Source organism: Abramis brama (genome assembly GCF_963993115.1).
Source record: "Abramis brama genome assembly, chromosome: 5".
In the NCBI taxonomy this organism is placed as follows: Eukaryota; Metazoa; Chordata; class Actinopteri; order Cypriniformes; family Leuciscidae; genus Abramis; species Abramis brama.
In genome coordinates, this window is record NC_139967.1 from 23,571,263 (window position 1) to 23,593,215 (window position 21,953).

At 38.0% G+C, this 21,953-nt stretch overlaps 1 protein-coding gene across 2 annotated transcripts; it reads left to right on the top strand.

Moving 5' to 3' along the window:
• Positions 1-1,039: 1,039 nt before the first annotated feature.
• On the top strand, positions 1,040-21,773 carry mark4a (MAP/microtubule affinity-regulating kinase 4a). 2 transcript variants are annotated; one of them, XM_084113647.1, is made up of 18 exons: positions 1,040-1,693; positions 5,390-5,587; positions 7,387-7,440; positions 10,565-10,613; positions 10,727-10,792; positions 11,040-11,110; positions 11,251-11,307; positions 11,445-11,681; positions 13,564-13,683; positions 13,885-13,984; positions 14,109-14,218; positions 14,308-14,482; positions 14,567-14,778; positions 15,385-15,488; positions 15,593-15,877; positions 16,838-16,920; positions 17,347-17,391; positions 17,796-18,011. In XM_084113647.1, exons 1-18 carry the CDS (start codon positions 1,643-1,645, stop codon positions 17,858-17,860), a joined length of 2,082 nt encoding a protein of 693 aa, XP_083969773.1. In that variant the 5' UTR covers positions 1,040-1,642; the 3' UTR covers positions 17,861-18,011. The 2 variants fall into 2 exon arrangements, with proteins under 2 accessions (XP_083969773.1, XP_083969772.1); XM_084113646.1 differs by lacking the exon at positions 16,838-16,920 and having other exon boundaries at positions 17,796-21,773.
• The last annotated feature ends 180 nt before the right edge of the window (positions 21,774-21,953 follow it).

Genomic DNA, 21,953 nt, shown 5'->3' on the forward strand with positions numbered 1-21,953 from the left:
CCTTGGCAAGCCTTAACCTACCCATACCACCAAACCCTTCCCTAACCTTATATCACACATCAATGTTTGCAATAGAACATGAACACAATAATGTCAGAGAACACAAGGAAACGGTGAGTATGAATGAAATGGAGAAATGACAGAGAAGGATGACAACCTGTAATGGTACGTGGCACCACACAAACCTTTAGATAGCAGACAGTTAGAAGAAAACATTTGCATTAGGTAATATATGAACTGAAGTTTAATGACATTTGTAAGCATTTTAACTGACATAAAATAATGATCTGTTAAGCATTACAATGTTTGTTAATAATTTATTAATGAAAGTTATTTTAAAGTGTTACTAGTTCAACTTACTATCCTTAAAAGTTTGACAAAATAGCTAATTGTGCATGTACCCACTGTTCAATAGTTTGGGTCAGTAAGTTTTTTTTTGTTTTTTTTTAATAAAGTAATACTTTTATTCAGCGAGGACATTGGTGACAATAAAGACTTTTTGCATTGTTACAAAAATGTTTTAGTTTCAAATGCTGTTCTTTTGAGCCTTCTATTCCTCGAAGAATCCTGAAAAAAAAAATGATCACGATTTCCACAAAAATATTAAGTAGCACAACTGTTTTTAACATTGATAATAATAAAATGTCACATTGTTTACATTCAGTCAAATGCTCAGCTATACAGACACAGTCATCTGAAGTCAGTTGCATCCTTTAGTGTTTATAATCCTGTCCTTTGCCACTAGCCTGTAAATATTGTAAGTTCTACGGTTCTCTCGGTCATTCATTTTTATTACAATTGGACTGTTTATAAGAAGATTGATAGCTGCAACACCTTGAGCTATTCTCCTTGAGCTCAATATACACTTTTTAATAAGTAGCTATAATGACTATAAAATGAAAACGAACAACGACTGAGATTGAAAGACCTCTACAGTCACGGAGAAGTTTTCTATCAGACTGTGTGGAGCTCTTTAAATTGTCCATCAGTGCGCGCGCGTGTGCGTCCGCGCGCTTGAGTCAGTACCGAGACGAGCGAGCGCTAGCGGAGGCAGCAGTGGCGCATCTCACATATATCTGCCGCTGGATTATAACGGCTGCTTTAGGATGTGAACGGGTTTCGGCCTTAATGTCACCGGCCAAAGCTTCTGTTTTCCCATGACAAACAGATGCGACAAGAGAGCAAGCGAGCGCGAGAGTGAACGGTACAGGGAAGCGGAGAGATCATCAGTATTATTATGAGAAAAGAGGACGGGGTTTTCGGAGCCGTATTTGTTTTGCTCGCGGAGATGAGGCGGGGGGTAGTGAGTCGCTACAAAATCGTTGGGCTCCGGCCAAGCATTACTCTGTTTTAGCACATATATACCGCCGCGCTTGCGTTTACATCGTCAACAGACGCGTTTGATCGCTACGGTTTGCATCGCAGAAAAATAATGCAGCTGTCTCGAGGACATCTGTGAGATTTGCGGACTGCTGTTGCCGCTGCCATGACAGACGCAGGCTTTACCGAGCAGGCGGTGTGAGACGAGCACGGCCCCAGCTGCAGCAGCACGGCCGATGTGGGCTGCGTTTACCGGGGGAGATTAAATCTGTAAATACTGTTCGCGCTATTCCTCTTTAACCGTTTGCAATCTCAGGGAAAAATGTCCTCTCGGTCTGCTTTACCGTCTGCGAACGACCGGAGCACAGATCATGTAAGTATCATCATTTCAAATGAATTATTATTGTTGTATCATCTAGGCGCTCCGTTTCCACACATATCCTACAACGCCCAGTATTTAACGTCAGATGCACGGTCATTTTTGCTACCGGGATTGAATATCAGGAATTCATTGCCTGGTATCGTTCGTTCATGGGAGGATGGAGAGGCAGGATACAGTGGCCCATGTACGCGTAGCAGGTTCTTTGGAAAAATGGGCCGCATCCTTGAATGTGCAAAGCAGCAAAAGAGGCGCTGCGAAACGCGCAGGCAGTAGAGCGCCATCCGCATAGTGTACACATCAGCGCATCATCTGCGCACGAGCGCGCGCTCTTCTCCCGGAGAGGGGATTTGCTTCATTGGCAGAATTTGTGGGAGAATAGCAAGAAGCTCTGAGCACTCTGTCTCTGCAAATTATAAAATGAATATAACCTTTTGGGGCTCCAGAGTCATATAGGGAGGATGAGCTTTTAGCGTTAGCTGTGATCTGCCGTCTCCGTTCGTCTACAGTTGCGTGCTCCATACTCAGACGCACTGGCTGGTGTAGTGGCCTACCAGTTTTATGCGCCAGCACATTACAGTGTGTTTTATGACCTGACCTAGACTTCTCTGTTGGTTAATGTATTTAGTGTTGCTTCAATATCTTAGTAAACAATCTAAAACAACTATGGTTTTACTTAGCCTAATTCATTTACTTAATAAAAGAGAGTGCTGTTGATGTAAAATCAGTAGGGATTCAATTTATCTGATGTTTGACTGCTTGATTGAAACTGTCTGAAAGCTTATTAAAAAAATATAATAAAACAAAAAATCTCAGCTGATGGTAATGCTTAATGAATATAATTTGACTTGCTGTATATTTTAAAGCAAGCACCAAGGTAAACGTTTTAAGTAATTCATTAAAGTGTGCACAACTAACTACTACATTTTATGTGAAGAATCAGGTTGTTGATGTCTTAGAAACGGAGAAAACCATTTTACATTTGGACTGTCTGACTCTTTTAACACTACCATTCAAAAGTTTGGGATTTGCCAGATATTTTTCAATGTTTTTTTATATAGCCTAAGTCTCTGATGCTCACCAAGCCTGCATTTATTTAATCAAAAATACAGTAAAACAGTAATATTGTTACAATTTAAAAGAACTGTTTTCTATTTGAATATATTTTAAAATGTAATTTATTCCTGTGATGTCAAAGCTGGATTTTCAGCATCATTAGTCTTCAGTGTCACATGATCCTTCAGAAATCATTCTAATATGCCGATTTGCTGCTCAAAAACATTTTTTATTATTATCAATGTTGAAAACAGTTTTCCTGCTTAATATTTTTCAGTGCTAAATTTTTTCAGGATTTTTTGATGAAAGTTCAAAATTTATTTAAAATGGAAATCAAACATTATAAATGTCTTAAAGGTCCCTGTTTGATCATCCTTTTGCTAAATTAATATTATTATTTTTTAAGAAGTCTTACTGACCCCAAATGTTTTGAACGGTAGTGAACGGTAAAAAATTACTCCTTTCTTTCAAATTCAGCATTGTTATTCTTTAGACCAACTGCCGAAACATGCACAGGATTCTGGGATGGCATAGACAACAAATGATATCTGTCATCAAAAACAACCAGATGAAGACATCTTAATAAATAGTATGTGACACAAATGTTGATATGGATGTTGACTTCTTACCTTTGTGTATAAACTGCAAAGGCAGCATTTTTCAGCTTTCAGACAGTCTTAGAGAACAATAATATGGTGGTTATTAAATGTAACTCTGTAGCACATGATGTTTCCTTATATGGGACAGAGACAGAGTTTTAGGATACAGAGCTAAGATAATGTGCAAGGTATTCATTTTATTGAGCAAACATGGTCTGACCATAATATACCATATATTATGGAAAGTTGGGGCATTTAAAGGTCTTTGCACAGGGTGCATAAGATAAAACAACCAGATCATTAAAATAATGAAAATGTGAGCCAGATCTGGACTAAGCTTACTTAACACCCACACATGCTCTCTCACATTTGGGATTCTCCCAATAAACCCTTTTCAAATAGGAGCAGTCTATGCTATATTCTTTATTTATTTGGTTATAATTTTTCAAAAATAAGAGTGAGACCTGGTTCACAGTGTGTGCAGTTTGGCATATTGTGTATATAGTGTAGGATGCTGTGTGTGAGGTAGAGTCCAGTAAGAGTATGGCAGGGCATCGTTAGTAATTTATTCAATCCCTGAGCTGTAATCCCGTGGTCAGCGGTGCAGATGTGGACCTGCATGGGCATGTTTTGATTTCTGTGTGAGCTCCTTCCCCCCCTATCTTAAGGGGGGCAGTTGGAGCCATTCAGTAAACTTCACCAGATGTTAGTTTGAGTGTTCAGAGTTTAGGTTTAAATGTGCTAATCTAAATAGTTTAGTTTCAGTAGCGACAGACTAAAACCTCCATCGCAAAGTAAATTAATCCTGTATTATAGGGCAGAATTACTCACACACCAATGCTTACGCTCTCCTATACCATCATCACATCAGCCATCTAAATGATAATTCATATGATTTCAGTCACCATTTATTAAGGTTGTGCATGTGTTTGTGTTTCGCTGTGAATTTTTAAAATTAGATTTCATGTTTATGACAAGAAAGCTGAATTTTCTAAATTAACTTCCCCTCAGATGTGCATATTTCTAAATAATTTTAGACCCTGAAAAACACACATAGGAAGGCACAGAAAGTTATGTATTTCTTTATTAAATTCTGTATTATATTATTGTAGCACAAACTGTTTGTGTGTATAACCAAAGCTGTGAGGACTCCTTTAAAAGCAGTTACAAACCCTTTGTAAATGCGTGAACTAGTGATGCACTGAAATTATTTTTTTTACCTAAACATTTAAACCAAAATTAAAGTTTTATTTAGCCTAAAAACTAAACCTGAAAATAAAGGTTGAGTAATTAAATTGAGCAAATTAGGCACAGTAATTTGTGCGGTTGTGTGCAAGAAACAGACCCTGACATGGTTGAAACGCATCAATGGAGAAACACTAATTAAATGCCACTGTTTCAGTCAGTGGTGTCGGCCCACCAAAACTAATTCGGACGAATATAGGTTGCCGAAATTCCGGTGCATCATTGCCTAATCCCAGATTTGAGCAACACAACTGTGACATTGTTCTTTTTTTTTATTTAATTGTTCACACTATAGTAGTTAAATTAAGTGATGCAGTGGCCAAAGATAGCAAAACATTGGTATAAATAAATAAAATACTAATTACTAGCCACTACAACAGTTGTGTGGCCCATCTGCATTAGTGTAGACTGATTTTTGTGTGTGTGTAGTAAGAGGCTTAATCATCAAATGAGGATTTAATTCAGAAATCTGGTGCAGTCAATCAGTGCTGTAGCATTAGTGTGTTTCACTAAAGATTCCTTTCTTAAAACTTTCCTATTCCTCAATTAAATTCTGCTTTAATTAATTCAATTAATAAATCTACCTGCAATTTCTGTTATCTAAGCTAACTACTTGTCTTTTTTACTGGCTAGACGCACAGGCAGGTTAAATTTCTTTCTTTGAGGCCATTTTCTTATTTCTGTTTGCTTCAACAACAGCACACGTTCCCCAGTTTAATCCAAACTGTTTGTTAAAACTTTAATTAGAATAATCTTAATACATTTTCGATGTGTCTGTCTCTTCATCCAGCATGCGTCTCTGGGGGCGAGTCGTTCAGAGAAGGGGACGAATGTGTCGAGTCGTTCACTGGGTGCCAGATGTCGTAACTCCATGGCCTCCAGCTCAGACGAGTTGCCCCACATCGGAAACTACCGGCTCCTTAAAACCATCGGCAAGGGCAACTTTGCTAAAGTCAAGCTAGCCCGCCACATCCTCACAGGCAAAGAGGTGAGAGAGAAAGAGAGAGTTTACATAGGTAAAACCAGAAGGGTGTGATAAGATGTAGCTACAAGAGCTGCTGTATTAGGTCTCATTCTCATTAGAACACTTGTGAGCATTAATTCTTTGGGTGGTATATTTTTAAAGTGGTCTAACTTAAGTGTGAAAATTTCCACGCCCACGCTTACTTTTTATAAACCAAAGCTGATATAGTGTGATTTTAGATAGACTTGTTAGTGGGCACCAGAGAGCTTTAATAATCTTGGACAATAATAGAATGTGATATTTAAAGAGTAGTTATTTAATTTTTTTTTAGAAATGTTCATATTTTAACACTGCATCAGTGTTAAAATATGTACATTTCTAAAAAAAAATCTAAAATTCAAAAGTTTAAATACCATTATAGAAAGTCTGCATAATTAATAGTGAACTTATGTGTGGCAGTCTGGAGCCACGTATACACTTTTGGGAGTGACAGCCGCATTTAAATGCAGATGGGAATCCCTTAAATTATGGTTGTGTGTGTGTATGGAATACAGTCGTCATTCCCAGACTTAAAATGGTTGATATAACCATAACACTATTGTAGCTATAAATTTGGTAGCATGGATGCTAAAAGTTTTGTGCTCTTTTTGATGGAAGTAATGTTAGTGATCAGATACAATTTTTAATAAAATACCCATCAATGTGCTTTGTTTATACGCCTTAAGTTGTTACTAACAGCATGTGCTCTGTCTGAAGTGTACAGTATGAGTTACTTCTAGACCACATGGCTGGTGGGAGCAGCTACAGGAGAGACTGACAGACTGGCATGAGAATTTGCGAATGAGTCAAGACACATGGCTCTGTCTCTGACTTGTGCCACGCGAGAAGAAAAGAGACATAGACACACTTCTAATTACATCACTGCATTAACAACTAGTTTTACAGTTGGGTGCTGTACACATTTATCACTACCTGCATTTTTTTTTTTTATTCAGTATGGTTGTCACTCCTGAAAATGACCAAAACTCTGAAGCAAGGAGCAGTTTTAAATATTGACACAGATTTCTCTTCATATACTATATTATTATGCTATTCTTATCTATCTTCTGTAGTATTCTAATAATAGAGTCAAATATATACAGTACTGTTCAAAAGTTTGGGTGTAGTAAGATATTTCTTTAAAAGTAATTAATGCTTTTATTCAGCAAAGATGCATTCAAATGATCAAAGGTGACAGTAAAGACATTTATAATGTTACAATACAAATAAATAAAATAAATGCTTTCTATTCATCAAATAATTAAGAAACAAATGCATCACGGTTTTCACCAAAATATTAAGCTCAACATTTTCAACACTGATGATAATAATAATAAGATTAATCATAATAAATGACACTGAAGACTGGAGTAATGACTGCTGAATATTCAGTTTCAGAATAAATTACATTTTAAAGTATTTCGAAATAGAAAACCGTTATCTTAAATTGTATTAATTCTTCAGAATATTACTGTTTTTACTGTGTTTTTGATTAAATAAATACAGCCTTGCTGAGCATAAGAGACTTATTTTAAGTATTAAAAATTCTTACCAACCCCAAACTTTTGAACGGTAGTGTACATATTGTCATTTTTCATAACCAAGAATTGTTTTTAACTGATTTCCAGTTACTCTAGCAAGTTGCTTTTGATAAAAGTATCAACTAATGAAAATCAAATGACACTATAACTGTTTGATTGAGTTTTTCTGAAGGCTATCTACCTGGCTTAAGGAAAAATAAATGTTTTGGAGTTCAAATCACTAATTATGAATTGTACATTTAGGTTGCAATAAAGATTATCGACAAGACTCAGTTGAACCCAACCAGCCTACAAAAGGTAAGACCATTAAGTATATATTTAGTATTTATGTTTTCAAGACATTTTCTTCTTTATTAAGACAACTGTCGAAAAATGCCACACAGTGATGTAATTTTAACACATTTAGTACAGAAACGGGAAAAAATATCCATGCACACTCTATATAAAGTGTCCAGAAAATCACATATTGAGTGCCACAAGTGAATAGTGCATATATAACTATATATGCTTATCTAGAAAAGTGTGAAGCTCTTGGAAGTATTGCAGTAAAGTGTGTGTGTGTGTGTGTGTGTGTGTGTGTGGTGTTTAGTGTCTCTGTTGAGTCTGCGCTCTCGCCTGTATGCCAGTGACTCATCTGTCTCGTAATAGATTATCTCCGGCCTTCATTCCTCCTATTGAAGCCCAACACTCCGCATTAATCTGTGTTTGAGCATACATCAAGATTTGTTTTTGATTATTGACAAACCTATGTTTGATAGGCTTCTGTCCTTGAACACACTTGTGAAAACAGTAGTAATACAGTAGTAATCTGGATGGATCTTACATTCAATTTCAGCACAGACAACTGTGTTTAATTCAAGAGCTCCCCTTTTGTGTGCAAAATTTGAAATGTAGTAACTTAAGCATCAGACATAGTGATACTGTATGAACTGTCTTATTTATGGGGAGCATTGGCGTGTGAGTACAGTAATTATTTTTCTCTAAATATCTACTGTATTTCCATGCACTGTTTAGTTATGTCCATTTTATTCCAAAGTCTTCTGACTTATCTCTTTAAATCTGGCCATGGGCAGTCTTGTTTTCAAAATGCATCATTTGTTTGTGTGCTTAGTGTGTGTGTTGGAGAGGAGAGGTCGACAGCTGCGGTTCTCCACAGGCCCAGAATGCCCCACTGTGATTCCGTATTGGCTCTGTAACACACACACGGTTAACTGTACACAAACTGTAAACCACCCTTATTGAACATAAGTCACGTTTGGCTTTTTGATCACTCATATAGCTGATATGAGCTGTTATAGTGCTGGAATCACTGTTCAGTGGAGCATTTGCCAGTTGTCAGAGTAAGTGTTTGTCCCATCCCTCTTTTCTTGCCCTTTAGTGTTGCACATAAAGGAAAGCTTAGAGATTTGTCCTGTGTCATGTTGGGTCATGATTTGTCTGGTTTGCTAGATGATAGCTCCTATTTGATCTCCCATAAAATAAGTATAAAAAGTATGTTTACATGTGACATGGCTCACTACAGCATTCATTCACAGTATGTTTCTAATCTTCTTCTGGTCTTCTGATCTGCATATTTTTTTGCAGTTAATTCAAACATCTCTGAACTCTTATGTCAACAACACAGTTTTAAACATGTTTATTTTACTGTTACATGTTTATTAGGAGTATCTAAAAGAAAAAAATTAGGGCTAGGACTTTGCTCTATCCTCTGGTTGTTGATTGGATGATTGGATTGAGGCAGATCTAATATGAGCTTGCAGTCGATTGTAAGAACGGGGTGGGTTTAAGTTGACCAAATGACTGGAGAAGTCCAGCATAAGACACTTGAGAGGAATCTGTCGGTTCACTGTACAATTGTGTTAAGACATTTTGATTGAAAAAAAATTACTAGGTCAAAAAAAACAAAAAAACATGCATGGACATGGTTGCTAATTCAATTCAATTCAATTCACAGTTATTTGTATAGCGCTTTTCACAATACACATAATTTCAAAGCATCTTTACAGAAAATGCATGAGTCCACATTACAATTTAGAGTGATCTGTTATCAGAGGTAACTGTCTAAGTTATGTATTTCCAAAATGTACATATACAAAATTAACGAAAAAGGTATTAATTATTTAAACAATGTATTAATTTAATGCAGAAACAATGAGCTCATTGAAGTAATGAATACTTGTTTGTTAACAAATGATTATGACATTTAGAAAAATGTAGCATTGGTGCATGTTGATTCAGAGTTTGCGTCATCTGAAGTCTTCACAGGAGTTGGCGCTTCATAGGTGTCGGACATCTGAAGTCTTCATGATAGGCTGGATCCAAACTGGAGCTGACAAACTCTCTAGTTACCTCAGGATGCGCATCCCAAGATAAAACAGAGAAGCAAATAGAAAATAATTAGCGTAGCTGCTGTTCATAACATTAAGCAAGAATAATCATGTGCTTTTGATCTGATATAACTGTATAAGGTTAGGAGATGCATTATATGAATGCTAGGCTAAAGAGATGCGTCTTTAATCTAGATTTAAACTGGGAAAGTGTGCCTGAGCCCCGAACATCATCAGGAAGGCTATTCCAGAGTTTAGGAGCCAAATGTGAAAACGCTCTCCCTCCTTTAGTGGACTTAGATATTCTAGGTACTATCAAAAGCCCAGAGTTTTGTGACCTTAAAGAGCCTGATGGATTGTAAGGCAATAGAAGATTAGTTAAATATACAGGAGCTAAATCATTTAGGGCCTTATAGGTCAGTAGCAATACTATTTAATTGATACGGAACTTAATAGGTAACCAGTTTAGAGATAATTTGTAATTATGGATAATTAAATAATTAGTTATATGATCTTATTTTCTTGACCTATTAAGAACTCTAGCAGCTGCATTCTGGACTAATTGTAGCTTGTTTATTGAAGATGCTGTAAGATCAATAACAAACATTAAGAAAATATTGGTGAATTTCCATTGCATGCCAACTTTAAACTGACAGTAACCGTTTTTAAATAGATTTAGTGGATTTTTGTTTTTGTTTTAACACAATATTGTGCTTAGTCATAATGAAAGAATGAGGTCATGTGATAAAAAAGAGAAGAGTATTGCGATTGGCTTATGAATCGACAACCCTCAGTAACCCACAGAGTTGAGGAAAGCAGCTGATACAGATTGGTTCAGGTGCATCACGGTGTTTCCACAGCAACTGGAATGGTATATTGGGTACTCCCTTCAGACTGAGAGACAACAAAATACAGAAGTATACAGAAGTTTACTGTCCTACCTTGAGGCTGACGTTGATGATAATAAGAATATCAGTATATTCTGGGAACATAATTTAAACGAACATGTTTTTCTGGGAACATGTTTTTCTTGATAATCACTGAAGAATCACACCACCCTCTCTTTCTTACGTTCTTTCTCTTTTCTCTTGCAGCTGTTCAGAGAAGTGCGGATCATGAAGACCCTCCATCACCCCAACATTGGTAAGATGCACTAAAATGCAACAAATGCATGCATGAATGCTGCTTTTATAATACTGACTGTGCAAAATAAAAATTAAGCTTTCCAAAAATATTTGATCTCTTATATATTACAGTGCAACTTTTTGAGGTTATTGAAACGGAGAAGACGCTTTATCTTGTGATGGAATATGCAAGTGGAGGTGAGCCCTGAAGTTCATACTGAAGTATGGAGTATACAGCATTGTGTAACTACAAACTAGTACATACTTGTGTGTCCATGAAAGTACTTTATGAGCTGCTGTGTGTTCACTATAGGGTATTTATTTGTGTAATGTGGTTTTTCCCCAGAGCTGAAACATAATGCAAAAAGACCTTTGATACTCATAACATTTATAGGTGCCTCTGTGATATTTTGGGACATTATACGTGTGGGATTTGGTTTTCCAGGTGAGGTGTTTGATTACCTGGTGTCTCATGGGAGAATGAAAGAAATAGAGGCTAGAGCCAAATTCAGACAGGTGAGACATTTACCTAATGAATACAGCACATACAGTTTAAGATCAAGGTGTTGTGTCACATTAAGCTTCTGGTTTACAGTTTCATCTCCAGTTACATGTGTTTTACCTGGGTCATATTATTTTTTTCTATTTCGTTTCAGATTGTGTCAGCTGTTCATTACTGTCATCAGAAGAATATAGTTCACAGAGATCTGAAGGTACGAGTTTGAATCTTTACACTGCAAATCTGCATTTTTGTCTTGTTTTCACTATATGAAACATCTCTAACACTTTTCATTTTACTTGAGAAGCAAAATTGCCTCCTTCACACGCTCATGACTTTCTGTATTTGTAGGCAGAGAATTTGCTGTTGGATGCAGATGCTAACATAAAGATAGCAGACTTTGGCTTTAGTAATGAGTTTACGTTGGGGAATAAGTTGGACACCTTCTGCGGTTCCCCGCCTTACGCAGCTCCAGAGTTGTTTCAAGGAAAAAAGTATGACGGGCCAGAGGTGGACATCTGGAGCCTGGGTGTCATCCTCTACACGCTGGTCAGCGGGTCTCTTCCTTTTGATGGACAGAACCTCAAGGTACAGTTATTTTGTTCTTACACAATGATCATTTCCTGCCATTTTACATCCTACAGGGAAAGAATTGATACAGTCTCTTATTGCAATATTCTATGATTGTGTGATATTGATAAACTGACACCAGTTATATTTCTATTTACAACAAAAAATGCACCATTCCTTAGTTTTAGTTTTGGTAAGACATCTCTTTTACTCACCAAGGCTGCATTTTTTCAATCAAAAATACAGCAAACATTGTAATGTTGTGAAATATTGTTACAGTTTAAAATAATTTAATTCTTTGATCAATAGAAAGTAATAAAAACACATTTATTTAAAACATATTTTTGTAACAATGTAATTAATTATTTACTGTCGCTTTTTAATTAATTTAATGCACCCTTTCTGGAAAAAAAGTATTAATTATAATGAAAAAATATTGGTAGAGTACATCGAGGGAAATGTTTTTTTTTTTTTTTTTTTTTTACGGTACTTTGAATGTGTCTTAACTTTGGTTTTAAACATTTCTTTGAACAAGTTTTAAACAAGTTCTTTAAACCCTTATTTCTAAATTCTTTAGTATCTTATTGCCTAAAGTTTATGACACACCAAGCCGACGTCAAAGACAGAGTCGCCATTGGGTAGTACATTTTTTAGTTTACTTGCCAGACTTTTTACATGGAATGCAAGAACAGAGCAAATAAAAAAATTCTACATAAATGGAATATAAAATTAGATACAGGTTAGGTAGATGAATAAAGTAATCAAATGTAAAATAACACGGCATAGTCTTCGCTGTATAAGTTAAATATAGATTAATCCTTATTAAAGTTACAAAAGTTATTCATTCAAGAGCAACAAGTGATTTTTTTACAGTGATTCTTTTGTTGTTTGATTAACATTAAAACACAGACAGCAGCAGGAATATTAGGCTGCTGTCACTTTAAGACATAATGCACGGATCTGATACTGTTACACGTGCGTTTTCTTTCTCCGCTGTTTACATTCACTTAAGACATAACTGTATATGTTTAGGATACTCGCCAGGACTGTTTTTTTTCACATCATTTTGTGTGAAATTGTCCATTCAAGCAGAAGAAGATGTGAAAGAGAGCTCAATTCAGTATTTGCATGCTGTCAGATGCAGCTTATTGGGCACACAGCACATGCGAGTTGTTGTTCGCATCTTCTTGCGCTTGAATGTTTAAATTGGCAAGGCTTAAAAACACGTAAACTTTCATGACGATGCAGCACTGCCCCGATCGGGACCGTGACAGTTCTGTCAACTCTTGGCCATCGAGCATTTAGATCTAGCGCGTCAATTCTCTTTACGTGGCATGTGTAAGCCCTTCTTTTTCTCTCACGTTAAGTGCGCATGTGTGAGAGAAAGCGACAGAGGGTGCTCTCAGCCAAGCGACGGTACATAAAGCTCACCAGGCAATGGAATTATATCTGCGCTAAACTTATTTTTTTGCCTCTATCTCAATCACAGGCGACTGAAATCGTACAATTTAATAGCCATTAGCTAATTAAAGATGTTTTTTTAGTCGCCTAGCATTAAATTTTGCTCTTAATTCCATGTGGCTCATGTTATATGTTTGCACACTGGAATGCTCAGGTAAGATGATGTAAAATTAGAACAACCTTTTCTCTCTGCTGTCTTGACTCGCTTTCATCACTTTCACTTTTATTCTTGAGTACTGACACGTTCTCTAGACTGAACAGTCAATCAGAGCGATCTCTCTCACCAACGGCCACAATTCGGATTCAATATGCTGAATGAGCCAAAAACTAGCCTGACAGAAGCTCATCGATGGCCATCCGTCGGCTTGGTGTGTCAAGACCCTTAAGACCACGCTGATATCTGTTTGTCACACTGTTTGCTGGTGCATGTGTTTTCCAGGAGCTGCGTGAGCGAGTGTTGAGGGGGAAGTACCGTGTACCCTTCTACATGTCCACAGACTGTGAGGGGATTCTGCGCAGGTTTCTTGTGCTCAATCCCAGCAAACGTTGCACTCTAGAGGTGCCTACTTGCACATTCATTGATACACACTACCATACCAGATACTAATGTGCCTATTTGTGTGATGTAGGATGTACAGCATGCATTTGCTGAAATTCGCTAAATGCTATTATTAGTGTATAATTCGTGTTAAGTCAAAGCAGATAAATGACTGAGCTAAGAAGTTTCTGTGTAGTCAGGATGCTGGTATTTCCTCCACAGCAAGTGATGAAGGATAAGTGGATGAATTCAGGGTTTGAGGGCGACGAGCTGAAGCCCCACATTGAGCCAGCAGAGGACTACAGTGACGCCAACCGCATTGGTGAGCATGTAGACCAGTAAGAAACTGGTTAAAATATTTTACTACTGTTACTAACTGTTCTGTTACTGTGATGCATAGAATAAAGAGAACGATTGTGTCTGGAAATATTTCTTTGTCTTTTCAGAGATTATGGTCGGGATGGGTTTTACTACTGAAGAAATTAAGGACTCTTTACTCACTCAGAAATATAATGAAGTCACGGCTACATATCTACTGTTGGGCCTGAAGACTGAGGTAATACATAATACATGAGATAAACAAAGACCTGAAATCTGAGTTTATTTTTAATTTTTACATTTTTTTTCATTGCTTTTTGGTCATAGGATGGCGCTGAGTCACGAGTTAGCGGCAGTATGACGTTGCCACGTGTGCGTCCAAGCCCAATGACCAATGGAACCAACAAACAATCCTCTTCTTCATCATCTTCCTCATCCTCACACAGCAAGACTCAGCGCAGCGCCTCTACTTACCACCGCCAGCGACGGCACAGTGACTTCTGTACGAGACACTTGAGCTTCAACTCTAAACACAAACGTACTTCTAATTGTTTATGATTATAATCATTATCAGTTTGTTCTGCAGGTGGTCCTAGCATGCCTGTGATGCACCCTAAGCGTAGCCCGACCAGCGGTGGAGATCGTGAGCTGCGTGAGAGCCGCATGCCGCCGAGGAAGGCCAGCTGTAGTGTAATGGGCAGTCGAACCTTACCACCATCTAGTCCAATGGTCAGCACCGCCAACAACCCCAACAAGGCAGAGATACCTGATCGCCGCAAGGAGATGACCGCCACCACAGTGAGAGAAATTTCTCTAATTGAATCATTATTTTATTATATACACACTATTGTTGAAATGTTTGGGGTCAGAGGTTTTTTTTTTTAAAGAAATGAATACTTTTATTCAGCAAGGACGCATTAAATTGATCAAAAGTGAGGGTAAAGACATTTATAATGTTACAAAAGATTTCTATTTCAAATAAATGCTGTTTCTATTCATTAAAGAATCCTGAAAAAATGTGTCATGGTTTCCAGAAAAATATTAAGCAGCACAACTGTTTTCGACATTGATAAAGATAAGAAATGTTTCTTGAGCACCAATAATAATAATATAGTAAAATAGAAAAGTTATTTTAAATTGTAATAATATTTCACAATTTCGTATTGTATTTTTGAGCAAATAAATGCCACCTTGATGAGCATAAGTGTCTGAATCCTAAATATTAAAATTTCTGAATTTTAGAAATTTCTGTTTATTTTAATTACATTTTGAATCCTAGGTTTTCAATATGGTCTCAGAATGTTGGATCCCATTTTATGAGTGTATGTGTAGCATTGTGTTTTGTAATGATATTCTTTATTTTGTGGGGGGTTAATGAAATGTTGTCTGCCATCTTCCTTGCAGAACAATATCCCAGGAAGTACTATGACCCGTAGAAACACGTACGTATGTACAGATCGTTCCAGCACTGACCGACACTCGCTGCTGCAGAACGGCAAAGACAACAGGTGACAAACACACATTCACAAACACAGTTACACTCTGTCACTGTGCTGCATATTGCAGTGCCCTGTCTGCCTCTCATTCACTATTTGTGTCTATCTCTCCCCAGCTCTCTGGCTCACCGCCTCCCTCCCACCTCTCCCTCCACTCTCAGTATTGTTGGAGCGGGAGCATCCTCCTCTTCTTCCTCAGGTGAGCGCTGTCGGCTGACACGTGGATCCACCATCCGGAGCACCTTCCATGGGGGTCAGCTCCGAGACCGTGTTCCGCCCACCTATGGACCTCCGCCCACGTCGCCCACCCTCAGTCATGACGCTGGAGCCCTGCCGGCCAATGCCCGCAGCCGGGCCACCTCTAACCTGTTCAGCAAACTCACCTCCAAACTCACACGCAGGTAAGAGGAGAAGTTCTCATCGTACAAATAAAAACATATGCATAGTTATGCATTAAAAAGTATCGCACATGACAGAAAACAGGTTTAAGCATCATTTAGAATGGAAACCTGTCTCTCTCTTTTTGCTGGAGGTTTGTTGGTCACTGTACTTTTAGTCACTACCTGGCATTTGTGCTGCTGGATGCAGCAGTGTATAATCCATTATATCATATGGGATTGACATTAAATCCAAGGGGGGTTGAATTTTATATATAATATATACATTTTTCTATTGTAGTCTTTTAAAAATACATCTGAAATAAACAATTTGCAATTTAGTGTTGTCAAAAATATAGATTTTTTGATACATATCGATATTTTACTCATTCCCGTGTATTTTGTGCTCAGACCCAAAGTATGTGCACATAAAGCCGCCTTTCAGTACTTTTGAGTTATTTTCGCTGCTTATTGCACTTAAACAGTCAAATGCACACAAAATAATGTTAAAATGCCAGGCTTGGTGAGTATTCATGTAAACAGTCAGTTTCGTTTTAAGTGAACGGTGAAAAGAAAACGCATGTGTAACAGTATAATGGATCCGTGCATCAGGTCTTAAAGTCACCTGCTGCCAAATTTTAATATTTTAATATTATCTCATAATTTGGCTGCAGGTATATTAGGGATTCCTTTTTTGTTTTAAAGAGCTAGAGTACGACCTGTCGAATAACACTGGGTAATTCTTTCAGATTAAAAATTAGTTGTACACTCATGCTTCACACCTTCATCATTCCTTGGCGTATTGCCTCTCTTTTTCAAGCTTTCCAAGCTTACAAATGTGCACCTTTCCTAATCTCTCCCTCTTTGTTCTTATTTCTGTTACCTTTCTTTCTCCCCATTTTCTCTCACTATCACTCAATCCTTCTGTCTTTGACTTTCTCTCTGTCTTTCTCTTGCTCTCCTCATTTTGTTTCTCTCTCCTAGGGTCAATCTTGACCCCTCTAAACGCCAGGGCTCTAATAAATCAGTGTCGGGTTGCACTCTTCCACAGGGATCCAAAACAGTTAGTAAGTTCCCCTGTCTGCCTCTGTTTGCCTGTCTGTTGCCGCTGCACGTCCGTCTGTCTCTGCACATGGCACGCCTATCTGCATGCAATGTCCTTTGCAGAATTGTGCAAGTCTGACAAATAGGTTGTGAGGGTGAGGAAAGTCTGGATGATGGTGCATGGAGGTTTTGTCTCTAATCGGTTTGCATGCATCCAGGAACATGCAACGTTTTTATTCGTTATGACTGTTGTACTTTGCTCAGATCAACATCAGGATAGTTAGTTATATTGACCAAATTGCAGATTAAATTGCTGGGTCATCTCCATACAGGACTGAGAGATCCAGATACGCATGTTTGTCTTTTTGTTAGTTATGTTGGAGTTGTGTGAATGGATCGGTCACTGTTGGGATAATGCAGATCATCTCAAGATGTGTGCTTTTTTGCAGGATCACAAATGAACCTGAGGGAGTCAGCAGATCTTCGGTCACAGGGTGAGTCCTCGTATGATACTACATGTTAAGATCAAGAAATATCCAATTCAATTTTCACGTCATGCCGACTTTAAGAACAGACTTTGTCAACAGATTGCAATGAACAGACTAATATAAACTTCAGCTGTGGATAATTTATAGCATAATTGTTATACATTTAAATAACACTAAAGCATCAATACACACACAAAGTAACAGGAAAAAAATCTGCCAATAATTAACATAAAAATATTACTAATAAGTAGTAATAGTAAATAATAGTAATAAAAATAATAACATTATACAATTGCATAAAACAAGGGTGATGAAAGCAGTGACTTCTTTCTGAAGATGTGAATCTCAAATATGATTTTCTCAGTATTGGTCTGTCTCGTTCTCATGCTCTCTTTCTCTCTATTCTCCAGTGGCCATTTATCTGGGGATCAGAAAGCGTCCCAGTCCTGGGGCAGGGGAGGGGGGTGGGATGTAAGGGGTCGTTTCCCCCGTCCCCCCCGGGCCCCTGCAGAAGTGGTACTGGCCTTGCGTGAGGCAGCGAGGGGATGCGGCTGCCAGGTCCGGCACGCTGGCCCGTTTCTGCTGTGCTGCAGTCATGGGTCGGCAGGATCAAAAGTCGCATTCCAAGCTGAGGTGTGCCAACTGAGTGTGGGTCCCGCAGAGGCAAACGGAGTACGCTACACACGCCTGTGGGGGGCTCCCCTCGCCTTCAGGCACATCGCATCGCAGATCTCTAAAGAGGTGGAGCTCTGAGGGGACGGGGGAGAAGACTTGACTCGTAGATGTCCCCTCACTATATCCGTTGTTATAGAGATCTGACCTATGTGTTATAGACAAAATCTGATCCCTCCAACAACACTCAGCACACACCTGAACACACATACACGTAAACAAACACAGTCACCTTAAAAGCACCGGACACTCAATCCTGACAATATGGAAATCTAAAGTACAAAAACAAGCACACCCCTTCCATGCACAACATAAACCTGAGCGCTTCTTAACACGGATACACACACACACACACACTCTCTGAACAGCCTCATTCACTGGGTCTGGATTGAATCCAGTTTAGTATTTTTATTCTCATTCTAGTCATGAAATTCTTACTTCAATAATTGATGTCATTCTTTTTCTTAACCACTTTTGTATGTTTTCAACAAGTCTTGACATTTTAAACGGGTCATCATTTTTATGTTTTTGTGATTTAATGTGTCTTACATTTTCTTAATACTAAGTCAAAGCATTGAATCATTGACAATGTAGGACTGTAGCTGCCAATGAACTATATGCACAAATGTGAAGTTGGCAAACGTATCCTAACTTCATCATAGCTCACGGTGCCCACCCAAATCCACATCACATTCGCTGGCGACCACAAATTTGATTAGGCTGCAAGCCAACCATCTACACTTTGTTTTTGAGATTGTCCAAGCAAAATTTTGTTCCCTAGAAAATCAGTTTTTCTGATGTATAGTGCCAGTTTACTTACTTTCTACCATGTTTAATTTAGAAGAGACATTAAATGCCAAATTACTTTCCCTGACCCTTCTCGGACAGGCACGTTGATTGGTTGGTTGTTAATGAAACTTTGCAAATAGTCACCTCTCCTTTTACCCAGTCTGAGTGGAGTTGAGGTTATCACATGAGTGATTTTACTAAGACAGATGGTTTTAGTGTTCAGTGTCATAAAAAAGACACACTTCCTGCATTGTAGATATCTGAAGAAAAAAAAACACCTTTCCTATTCAATATTGTTTAATTGTCAATAGATTCTCTCCCACCTCCAGTATTAAAAAGAAATAGAAAAGTAAATATCCAATACAGAAATATATGTTGTGGTTTAGCATTTGCAGACATTAAATCATAATCACATTCATTAGCACATACATGTCGGCTTTTTTCATTAAAATTCCTAGGCTTTATATGACTAAATTGGTATTGAAAAATCTTTTGATCCCTTACCCAATCATTTTGGCACCAGATATCTAAAATGCAGGATGTTTTAATGCAGGAGTACAGGAAGAGGTTCAGTGCTCTCACTACTGAAATATGTTTTGGGGGCAAATGCACCAACAGGGCTTTGAAAAACGTGATTTTTTTTATTTATTGTAAAATCAGTTGCACTTGCAATCTTGTAATAATATGGCATCTATATGGCTCTGTTTCCATTGCAAAATCTTAACAATGCTGTGTAACTAACAGAAATGCAGTTTAAAAATGGACCATGGACATTGTTTTCGCTGTAGCTCATGTTGGTTTTTTAGCCATACACAATTTTGTCTCTTTAACAGATTTGTAATCATGTTATTATCAATTTAACAGGGGTTTCATTTGCAGGTTTGAGACCTGAATAGAATATATATGCTGCTTCAGATTTTTTGGTCATGGGTAGAATTAGGTTTGTTTGGAGCTTATTTGTTCTTTTTTAAAATAATACTCTTGGCTTACTTTTTGATCGAACCAGTCCTGGTTTTTGATGTGTAACAAGGCCTAGTTTTGCAATAGTTGTCAATTTGCCAAGCATAAGCAATTCACAACCGATGGTGATCAAAATGTAATTGTGAATGGTGATAATTGTGCAATAGCATTAGATGTTACTGTCATGTCTAGAAGTTGTTTCTATCTTAATGCAAAGCCATGCTTTGACCCTGTTGGTGCTGCCAGCCCGTAGACAGTAACATATTGATCAAGTACATGGTTTGAGCAATGAGGGCATAGTGTATAGGACATTTCTGGCTAGTTCAGTTTGGATAAACAGGTTGATTTAATATGGTTGGTCTGTTATTTTTTGATTGGGGAGTCATTGTGCTGTCATGTGTGAAATATATTCTAGATACTAAAGGATTATACGCCACTTTCTCCATGTTTGTGATGGCATCTCCCTCTGTTCATGAGAGGGTATTGGATAGTGGTACAGAAAACAAGCTTGGTTCTTGATTTCGGTTTTGTCTGCTATGTATGTCAAATGCTTTGAGATGCTTGAAAGTTCACTTGTGATGACTGACTCCACAGGTATCACTGTGGTGCTTCACCGTTGACCTTTAGCCAGACAGTGAGCCTCCTAGCCCACATTGCAAGTCTGACATCTCATCATTCATCCACTTTTTGTTGTTCACTTTATTCTCTGCTTTTGTGCCGCACATTCGCAAAGACACCTAGTTTCTCCTCGTCCAATTGCTGAATCACTGGAAATCCTCGTGTCATTGTTCTGTCTGCTCTGTGACTGGACTCCTGTTGTGGAGACGCTTCCTGTTTCAAACTGAACAGGGTAAAGACTGCACGTCCTGGACCAGTCTGACCCGGTCTCCGCATCAGACCGGCTCTGTCTGGTTTGGACTGCTAAGATCTGTATCTGTTCGACGTCCATTAAGACCTCTGTGCACTCATGTTGACTTGAATCAGCTGCATCCTACGGCTCTGTGGGTTTGTACCCATGTTTGGCCACTGGAAGGCGCCAATGTCTTAAATGTGAACACTTCGAATTGTGTATATTTGCACAGGTACTTAATTTATTTTCTAGAATAATTATCTTGGGAGAAAAAAATTATTGGTTTATATCAGTCAGATTCTGGCTGTATATAAAGATTATGATACTGATGATAATATTGTGAGTATAGTATATACAGTATTTTAGAATTCCAGGTTAATTCATAGCTAGAGCAGAGTCCCTCTGCTAGCTCTCCAGACGTTTCTATGTGTGCTGAAGTGAAACACTAACCTGCAATCCTGCATGATTCAGAGCAAGGATGGAGAAAGAGAGACTACATATGTGAAATAACAGAACGGGCAAAAGCAAAAGAATTCGAGGGAGAGAGAGAGCGTGTATGCGTGTGCATGTATGTGTGAATGTGTGCGTCTGTGTATTGCGCTACTCTGTTGCCCTGCCTCCCTTTCTCTCTCTCTCTCTCTCTCTGCTGGTAGGAAATGTTTGTGTGAGAGGATTATGGCAGCCATACTTGACCTGGAGTGAAAGTGTGTCCGTATGAATGAGCTTTTCGTAATGTCATTTAAAGGCATTAAAAAGTGTATTAGGGAGAATTGTGAGTTGGTGTGCCGGGCGTGACACATCTGAATGACAAATCCCTCCAGTTCAGTGTTGTGCTGTCTGTGATGTAAACTGTCTGCTATGATATTGGGTTTCTCATGATGCATTTAGCTAATATGCAATATGACAAGAGAGATGTCAGGTGGACAAACTATATATATATATATATATATATATATATATATATGAGAGAGAGCAAGAGAGAGACAGAGAGATTAAAACCTTGATGCTGTTTGCAGAAAGTAATTTTTTCCCCCCCCAGAGGTGTTTGCACCTCTGGCCAAATATTAAAATGGAAACAAAAAATCTTGAGAGAAAATAAACTTCACTGATGTTGGCATCTTTGCTTGTGTTCAATTATTGTTTGGTGTATTTGTGTTTTATCCGGATTTATGGCAAAGTCTGTCCCACTTGTTTATGGGGACTTTATTTGGTGTCCGATTAGAAGAGATAGAATATCACTTATGTATTTAATTATCATGAATTTATATTATCATGAATATGTTAAAGTCCCCCTGTA

Coding starts and splice junctions, on each gene's coding strand:
- mark4a (XM_084113646.1), top strand. CDS start 1,643: ATGTCCTCTCGGTCTGCTTTACCGTCTGCGAACGACCGGAGCACAGAT. Junction 10,793..11,039: donor GATGGAATATGCAAGTGGAG/GTGAGCCCTGAA, acceptor TTGGTTTTCCAG/GTGAGGTGTTTGATTACCTG. Junction 15,878..17,346: donor ACCTCCAAACTCACACGCAG/GTAAGAGGAGAA, acceptor GCTTTTTTGCAG/GATCACAAATGAACCTGAGG.